The 9761-nt window shown below is 42.1% G+C and overlaps 1 protein-coding gene across 1 annotated transcript; it reads left to right on the top strand.

The window, feature by feature from the left end:
• The first annotated feature begins 175 nt into the window (after positions 1-175).
• Positions 176-8093, top strand: EEF1AKMT2 (EEF1A lysine methyltransferase 2). The gene is made up of 6 exons (XM_068399753.1): positions 176-272; positions 612-677; positions 1198-1312; positions 5088-5195; positions 6090-6306; positions 7083-8093. Exons 1-6 carry the CDS (start codon positions 181-183, stop codon positions 7208-7210), a joined length of 726 nt encoding a protein of 241 aa, XP_068255854.1. The 5' UTR covers positions 176-180; the 3' UTR covers positions 7211-8093.
• Positions 8094-9761: the final 1668 nt, after the last annotated feature.

The following is a 9761-nucleotide window of genomic DNA, read 5'->3' as shown; positions in this document are numbered from 1 at the left end:
ATCTGGTCATTTGGAGCTTTGCCGCTTCTTCGAAACAAGTATAAAACAGTTGGAGGTGCCCGGGATGAGCCCCCGGCGGGCAGCGAGACAGAGTCCTCCGAGGGCCAGAGCGGCGGCCGCGGCCGCTCTCGCAGCTGCTCTCTATGGTACCGAGGCGCTTCCGGGCCGCGCGGGCCGGGCATGGCGGTGGCGGGGGAGCGGCGGGGCCGCCCCGCGGGGCCGGGGCGCGGGGAGGAGCCCTTCAGCCCCTCGGTGCTGGGCACCAGAGAGCAGTGAGTGGCGGCGGGGCGGGCCCGGAGCGGCGGCGGCACAGGCGGGGTTCCTCCCGGCAGCTGCTCGGTGGCGCTTCCCGGGGAGCGGGAGGCCCGAGCTGTGCCCCAGATACTCTCGTGTGTTAACCCTCAGCCTTCCCTCTCCGGGCAGCTCCAGCTCGGTGCCTGGCGGGTAGCGTGTTCCCGAGAAATCCGTCATTCTAGGTGATGCAGGGGGCATAAAGTGGCACTGCTACACACAAACAGCTTCCCCACTCTTTTATTCTTTGCCCCCGCTCTTTAATCTAAGTATTTTCCAGTGTTAATTGCCATATCCTGTCCTTTCACCCCCTCCTCTAGCTGGGATGCTGCATATGAAAGAGAACTGCAAACTTTTCAAGACATTGGAGATGCTGGGGAAATTTGGTAAATAAAATTACTCCACTGGAGTGTTTCTATTTTATCATTTTTAAAGTAGACGTTGCAAAAACACAGCAATTTGGTGTGTTACTGAATGGTTCTGGAAGTTGGCAAAATTGTGGGAAATTTTAATCTTGAAGCCACCAGTTCCTCTCTTGCCTAATTTTGCAATGCAGATTTCTAAGTTACTGTCATTACACAGAGAGTGAGCTGGTAGTTGTGGTGTATGTTACTAATAAATGTTCATTTTATCACGCTTAACTAGGCAAGTTGACAGTGCTGTCTTCTTTTTTAATATTTGGAGGGCTTCACCTCCCAGAGTTGGTGTTTCTGTGAGTTTTAAGGCCATGTGATTAATTTTAACTTCAACAAAGCAAACATGGAATATGAGCTATGGCAGTTGTTACCCAAGTGCTTCAGTAAGAGGCGTTTTGCAAAAGCTGGAGAGAGGGAGTGATGAAATAAATTTGCTGTGCCTTTCATGTGTCTGTGCTATCTTGGTTACCTGAGCCCTTGTTTTTAATAGGTTTGGAGAAGAAAGCATGGTTCGCATAATCAGATGGTTGGAAAAGCAAAAGGTTCCCCTTGACAGCTCTGTGCTTGACATTGGAACTGGAAACGGTGTTTTACTGATTGAATTGGTTGGTATATTGCAAAGTTTGTGCTTTTGGTACAGAATCAATGCTCTGAACGCAGTAGTTTAAATACAGTTCTCACAAGTGGCGACAGTAACCATGGCAAGCTATAACTTACCTGAAAGATGAAAAGCAAGCAACCTAAATTAAAACTTATATTGTGTTTTTTTCCCATCACAGAACACTGGTTACTATGCATCAGGTTTTATATTTTCATTTGGTTTAAGAGTATAAGTGAAATAACTCAGTGCTGTTGATGTGCCTTAAAGGACATCCTGTCACAAAGACAAGGTGTAATGGCAAGTGACTGCCAGGCAGCCTGTGGGACGTAGGAATGTAACTCCTCACACTGGCAATGCTGTTTAGGGGGTTTTAAAAGTGCAGACCTAGCAACAGCTTATGTGTGTTGTTCTACCAAATGGAAATACCTACTTTTTTGCTAGATGTGCTCAAACTTCTGTTTTCTTGGTGCTGTCTGGAGTGTCAGTATTTCAGTTTTAAAATTTATGGTATTTCTTTAAAACAGTCAGCCTGATTACCCCTTATTTTAGCCTAATTTTTCTGTTTCCCTACATTTAAAAATGCTTTTCTTCCCATTGTTGTGTAAAACACCTCCAGATAAGGAAATTGAATAATACACTAAGTATGCTCACGTGCAAAACCAGACCTTTTCTCCAGACTTAGTTCTGATAATAATACTCATTATTGATGTAAAAAAGTGGTTAAACCCAAGTTTTTTATGCAAATTACTTAAGAAGTTGTTAACAGTTCTTTTCAAGAAGTATCCATTTCTGTCAGGGTGGAAACCCCTTCCCAGATATGTTCTGAAGTGTTACAATAGTGTTATTACACAGTGATATGAGATGTTTAGGAGCTGCCATATTTTTTTCCTGTTTTTGATTGAATACAGGAGAGTTGGTAAAGAAAGGAGCTGTCATACTGTCACGGTTTCTATTGTTCTACGTTCTCCATTGGCTCAATTAGTTACTGTAGAAATGGAAAGGGAAAATGCAACGCTAGCTAGCTCTGTCATTGTTGAAACATGCAACAGAAAAATTGTAAGACTTCAGTTTTATACTGGCACCACTTACAAATCTGAAATTGATTTTCATTCTGTAATGGGAGAACGACAGCCTGTTAGCTTTTAAAAACTATTAAACTGCCATAAGAGCACCCTCCCCCTTACATTAAGCACCTCAAAGTACTGTGGTTGCTTCAACAGGAAATTTTCAGTCCAGGTCCCATTTGAAAAGTGACTTCAAAAATTACATTGTTTATTGTTTCTAAATAATTCAGGATCTCACTTGCTTAGCTGATGTAGAAGAATGTTTTTTGTGTTAGTTGCTAGGCTTTGAAAATCAAGTTAGGGTACTTTTGGCGAGCACAGCAGCTACCACAGAACAGTTCTGCCCCTGGAGTTGGACTTGCTAATGTGATAGAAATGGTAATACTGAAAAAGGCAGTCAGACTTCAGTCATACAGGACACTAGTAGCACCTCTGTGACAGGTAGCTGCTGAGGGTACGTATTGGACCATCATCAGAACAGGAAGAGGTGCCATGGAGTACAGTTCAGTGGGAAATACTGGGCCCTGGCATGCCAATAGCAGTAAAGAACAGTAAATGGGAGTATAGTAAGCAAATTACTCTTAAATGCCGCTAGGTGTAGGTGAGACATTGTCAGTTCCAGCAGGGAATATTGCACAAAAAGGAGGCAGAGTAGCCATCTGACAAACAGGTAATAAATAAAGTGAAAACAAGGAAGACTGCTGCATCCTCTGTAAACTGGCCCCACTACCCAGCTAGAAGGCAAAACATCCAGCATGCTGCTAAACGTCTTCTACACACACACTGCAGGGATCTGCCCACCTGTAAGCTCCAAGAAAGATGTGGCTGGAGGCTTCTTTCTTCTTTCTGCTTGCTTTGAGGATCTCACACACATATGTGGGAGCCCTTGCTGTTGTTATATGTGCAGTAGACCATGGTCCTACCCCTGCTAACTTCAGGAATCTGGTAGGCTGCATTGATGACCTAGTTCTTTTGCCTTCCAAAAATTCCAGCTCTTCTAAGGAAATGTTGCTGCCACATGGAGCTCTGACCTTCTTTTTTTTCTGAGTGTTGTGGGAGCCAACAGTGTTGATAAACTTCTCAGAAGTGAAGGGTATTCACCACCCAAGTGTGGGTGTCTACCTGCCAGCACCAGAAACCCAAACATGGTGCAGTGCTGATAACACTGCAAACTACCTTCTGCTATTTAATCTGCTTTTTCAAGAAGCAGCAGCAGAGTGCTTATAAATACCACCTTCAGGACAGGAGTCCGGTTGCAGGATGCAGCGTGGTCATGTTTGGCACTTGAGTGGATGATCCCTTCCTGTCCATACGTAGTCAGGCCATACAGGTTCAGCAGCATTTAATGTTGTTTATCCTTAAACTTCACTTCTCTGCCTCGGAGACTAAGGAGTGAATGGGAACTCCCTGAAGTGACTCAAGCTCTTAGTTTCCAAACAGAGGAGCTGTTGTGGGAACTACTCTTCCACCCCCAAGTCTTCAGCACAGGCGTCTCAGGAAGCTTGGTTTGCTCTGGGGAGGAACGTGGGCAGCAGCCTGAGCAATATGCTGTTCTTCATCAAATGCAAACAGCAGGGTCTTTGTGTTTAGCTGAAATTAACCCTCAATTAAGAACAGCTGGCTAGCACTGCGCTCACCCGGGCTGAAGGGCTGCTGGAAGGAGGAAGAACTGTTTGAAAAAATTCTCCTAGTTTTCCTCGCTGTCGAGGTTTCAGCCTTTGGAACAAGTAGATATGCAGCTGATTGCTTAATGCTAGTTGAAGTCCATGTATTGTTCAAAACCAAAACAAACCCAAGCCTCCTCCCTCTCTCTGCTGTTACTGCCTGCAGCTGCTCGTAAGATCATAACTCTTCCTGTTCGGTTTGCATCTAGCCAGACCAGCTGATACACGTGATACCCAGATCTGGTCGCTTCAGCTTCTACCTCAGAGTGAAAATGTGTCTCTGCCCCCTTCCCACATGCCCAACTCCAGCTGATGCAAGGTGCCCACCTGCTTTGCAAAAGGGTTGCTAGGATCTCACTGCCCGAGTTCGCTGCGCTGGGCTATCGCTATCTACTCCAAAGTTAGCTTAACAGAAGGTCTCTGTGTGCTCTTTTATGTGGTGCACAACCTGCCTGAAAATTGCTGATACAGAGAACTTGTAGCATGCAAATAATTGCATTCAAATAGACATTAGCATGAATAATTAGAAAAAGGTTTTGCAGTGGATTTCTGTACTAATAAAGTGTGTTACATATTTTGGCTCTTACAATTTGGGTTATAATCTAAATAATTGCTGAATCTCAAATGTTATGTAAGTGTGAGAGAGGTTTTCTTCTTCTTTTGAAGCGTCTGGCATTGGCACATGTTCTCATCCCTGAAAATTCCTGGTTTCTGGGTTACTTTTGGTGCAGATAAGAGAGCCTGTTCCCCTCCAGGGTATTACTTTTCACAGTTCTGCTCAGTTTTCCACTTGTTGACATAAACCAGCTTTCAGTCAACAGCTATTTTGATGAGGTATTAGGCAGAATGGATTTATTTCAGCTCATTCCCCCAGCCATTTAGCTCTTGTAATGGTAACAGGAATTAAAATGAGTAAAAGTCATTTTCCTGTCATTAGTACCCTTTCCTGTCATTAAGAGGAGGAGAGATGAGATGGATTATAGATAGGGAATAGCCATATTGGATAAAAAAATTGCTAGCACGCTGATTAAGATTCTTTGCTTCTGTCTAGGCAAAGTCTGGCTACACCAATCTCACTGGGATTGATTACTCTCCTTCGGCAATACGACTTTCAGAAAAAGTAAGAGAGAAAGAAGGGATGTCCAACATTAAACTAAAGGTAAGTGTTGAGAGAAAGTTTACTGAGGAAATAGAAAGCAATTGAACTCAAGATTAAATGACCCAATTGATATTCAGATGTACTCAGTGTACTATATTGACGATGTCTTTTGGCATTCATTTGAGAGGACTGTAACCAAATAAATCTGTATTTACAAGAAGATTTTTGGTCTTTTTTTTTTTTTCCTGTTTGTAACAGTCATTAGAGCTGAAGAGATTTCCCTGCTTCTAGCAGGGAGCAGAATAGTGGTTGCCATTTGGCAAGTTCTGTATTTTCGCTGCTACATCCTGAATTTCAGATTTGAGAGAGAGGGTGAAATCCTGAAGTGATAGAATCCCTACCAGTAGCTGTGCAGCAGGAAGTTTGAAAGGCCCTGCTGGAGCAGGGGGTAGGACCAGGTGACCTCCAGAGGTCCCTTCCCACCTTGGCCATCCTGTGATTCTGTGACTGCCTTTCATTCTGAGCTCGCTCTCTGCTGTGCTGTTTTCTTCTCCAGCGCTGTACCTGTATGATGTCTTTGTTCTTCTATGTCAATTGTAATCTCTTTGTGACAGGCACTGTCCGTTCTTCTGTATGTGTACAGTGCCTAGCACGCAGCACCTAGGAAACCAGGGACCAAAGTATAAATAATGGTTTAAAGAATGAACTTCAAGTATGTTAGTTTGAGCTTTAGATGGATAAATATGTACATGGGCTTTGCAGCAAATAGATCATCACATAATACGTAGAGTAGAAAGACGCCGACATGGCATTGTAAGTGTGAAGAGTCTGTGAGTTACCCTTTCCTAAGCACACCTCTTGTCAGGTTTGAGGCTTTTTATTTTCAAGTATTGGTTTGCATTAAAGATTCAGGAGCTCCTGAGCAGAAGATTGTTTTCACAACTTCTGGTTTAGGTAGAAGACTTCTTGGCTCCATCAGCTGAGCTGTCAGGATTTGGGATTTGTATTGACAAGGGAACTTTTGATGCCATAAGCCTTAATCCTGATAACGCAGTGGGAAAGAGGAAGCAGTATGTGAGATCTCTCTGCAGTGTATTGAAACCAGAGGGCTTTTTCCTCATAACGTCTTGCAACTGGACCAAGGAGGAGCTGTTGAAGGAGTTCAGAGAAGGTAAGCAGTTGAACAGAACTATCTGCCAACTTGCGGTTGTTCAAGGATGTGATGAGTAAATTTTGATGTCCATGTTAGAATATTGACTTTCTTGTGTCAGGATTAGACAAGAAAAAGCGACTAGTAAATGCTTCAGCTTATATTCCCTTTGTTTCCCTCAGGAATTACAGCTTCTGCATTTGCCAGTGCCAATGTGCCAAGGGAGGACAGGTTTTGTTATACTTTGGAGGATGAGGGTTTCAGTCTGGGGAAAGGAGGGGGTTCTGTACCTGGGTGATACCTTTTCTCTTTTGGTCCTTTATTACCAGATCCAGTTCACCCATCTGATTGCTTTGAAATCGAACTAACATTATTAGCCGTGTTTAGGGGAACTGGCAAGTCTATGACTCTGACCTTTTATGTCACCTCCTCAGCAACCTTTGTGATCCACTGGAAAGGGTGGTTTTTACATGCCAGTTAGCTCTTGAATCTCATGCCTGAGGCTTGAAACTCAGTGTGGATCGAAACCAACTGTCCCTTCTGGGGAACTAAAATTACTGGCAGGTTATCATCTTTTCTGCCATTAATTTGTGTGAGTCAGCCAGCTAAGATTTTTATTATCCATGGAAGGGTTTCAGCTGTATAAATCCGTGGTGCAGTGTAACAATCCAGTCCTATAAACTTACAGAGTAACTGACTTGCAAGTTTTCCAGAGGAATAAAGATTGGTTTGCAAAATCCAAGAGGAGAATAAAACAACTTCCTTCTAATAAAAGCATTTTAATTTCTGTCTGGCAGGATTTGAAATTCTGGAGGAGCTGCCAACACCCAAGTTTTGCTTTGGAGGAAGAATTGGAAACAGTGTAACAGCATTGGTTTTCCAAAGGAAAAAAGAGAGGCCATCCATCTTGGACAAATTAGATTAGTTGAGAAAAGTCTGAACTTTAAACCTGACAGAAAACCTCAGGCACGTGTGTAAATAAATGCTGTTTGAGTACACAGTAAAACACTATGTATGGAACTCTAAGGGACTATAAAACATTGCCCCAGAAACATTTCAGCTTTGCATAACTTGCCTGTAAATTTTGTCCTCGCTACAACCTCACTTGTTTTAGGCAAGCTGCAAGTTCCGTAAGTGAGAGAGAAATAAGGCATTCTAAATACAGAGACTAATATAACCAAATGATATTTGTGTTTGGAACATAAAGATTATCTGGTATCTGATTTCTGTATTAGTAATCAGTGACCAATAGAGGTAAAGGTATTCTACAAAACAAAAAGCTCATTTCTCTGTTGTGTGATGTAAGAGGGAAGAAGCTTTTGCAATGTAAGTGCTGGATCTTTTCTTTTTTTCACAGGTGAACATGGATGTAGCTGTTAAGGAGGGAAATTAATATAAAAGCTATAGCACTTGCAAAAAAAGGACCAGTTAGTGCTTTAAATTCAGATTTTTAGAGCTGCTCAGACCCAGCATAGTTCTGTCTCCACTGAAACAGCTCAACTCTTTTCCCACAGAGGGAGTGTTTTTAAAAATCTCACTTGCCTCAATGTGTGCATGCTTCGTCAGTTATTATCACTCATCTCATAAATATATAAAGGTGATGTTACAGTCTCGCTAGCATGTGACATATGTCTCTTTCATTATTAATTTGCTATACAGTAATGTCTTAAGAGCCCACAATGACTGTATGTTTTCCAGTGACTTCCTCAGGACATATTTTAGCTGCATAAATCCAAAAGAATTCAAAGCATAACTGTCCATTCCTTTTTCCTTTTTTTTAAATTTTTTTATTAAACTTCTGTGTGTGATCCTTTTGCTTAATTTCTTTGCCTTTATTTCTCCTGTTGTTTTGTATTTTCAGAATACTACTATTGCTTGAAAGGTAGGAAAATGAGATTTGTTTATGCCTTGACAAACACATTTGCAGGTGACGATAAACTTGTTCTTTCAAACATCAAGGAGGCCCTATTAGGCAATCAGGTTCTGTTTCACAGGCAGGGTCATGTTTGCTTATCAGAGAATTGCTTCTCCTAGTTTCCACACTTCTCCTAGTTCCCAGGGTTCAGGAGATCTTTAAGGGTCAAGAAATACTTTTAGTCCTTTCCCAGGATAGGAAATAAGGCATTTTTTGCATAGTGGTGAGTCCTCCCTCTGTGATCCATCTGGTGATGTCTCCAAGGTAGGAATCCTAAATTCTACGTCTTTTTGCCAAATGGGATATACTGGTTCCATTGGGAGAATGGTCTATCAGCAGTGGTGAGAAAGTTTAGTCCCAGTGATTAGCTCTTTGCATATTTGGTCAGGCTTGGGTTCCTAACTCAAGTGCCAAAACCAAGGCCTTGTTATCATTTGGGTAACTACTGTAGTACGATGTACTGCATCTGCCCCAAGCAGGCTGCCAGCAGCCAACGGGAGGGTTGTGAAATGTCAGTGGTAATTCAGACAGAGGATTTTTTTATGGAGCAGTACAAAGGATTCAAAGTACGCTCTGATAACAACCTCAATAAAAAGACTATGATATTTTTGTAGCCAATTTGGCATCAGGCAGAGTTAATACAAGCAAATTTTAATTGGCAAGTACTTTGGCAGGATGTGTTTAGGGCATCTGTTTTATTCCCATCTGTAATTTTTGCTAATGAAGACATGATATGTATTTGATCGTGGAATGAAAACAAAGTCATGGCTGTCATGGATTTTCTTTTAATCAGTTAGGAGGAATTTAACTATAGATTCACACTCCATAAGATATGTAAGGTTCAGGGCAAGTATTGTTTTCTCCTCTTCATAGGATTGATTATTATTAGATTTTGTTCTCTAAGTAATATTTTTATATCAATTTTAAAGCTAAAAATAAGCTTCCTAAAATGGTTACACAGAAGTTTTAGCATCAGAAATCATGTAAGTGTGTCATGCAAGTTGTATGATAAACCACTTTCAATTAGTATTTTTAGCAAGGCATTTGGAAGCAATGATAGGAATTCTCTGTTTTCTCTTCCTATCACGTTGCTGTTTTTCAAATGTTCTGGATGACTATTGTATTTCTGTTTGTAATTATTTCCTCCTGTATGAATAAATTTTCTACTGGTGAGGTTTCTTAGTGGTGGGGAAAGGCTGAGAACCACCCTCATCTTCCAGCCTACCTCATTATTTGCCCAAGGTCATGGATTATTGAGGGCTTCCACTTCAAGCATTTCCCTACTGCTTCTGGGCTATATGTAGCTCCATAGGCAGCAAGCCTTCAGAGGTAGCATGTGGGTCCTCTGCTTTATGGGCATTACAGGGTCCAGTCATAAAGTGGAGATATACACACTAACATCACCACTAAAGTGTCATCCTGCTGCCCAAAAGTGTCACAGGCCTATTGTTAGGAGCCTTCAGTGCTGGTTGTCTGAAGGAGTTTGGGACAGGATGTTTTTTTCCCATGGACAAGGGTCTGGGCTTTGTCCATAGACAGTCATCTTCACATCTCTGTGGTG

Source organism: Nyctibius grandis, chromosome 4 (genome assembly GCF_013368605.1).
Source record: "Nyctibius grandis isolate bNycGra1 chromosome 4, bNycGra1.pri, whole genome shotgun sequence".
In the NCBI taxonomy this organism is placed as follows: domain Eukaryota; kingdom Metazoa; phylum Chordata; class Aves; order Nyctibiiformes; family Nyctibiidae; genus Nyctibius; species Nyctibius grandis.
The sequence above is the reverse complement of the archived record's forward strand: the minus strand, read 5'-3'. Positions and strand labels throughout refer to the sequence as shown.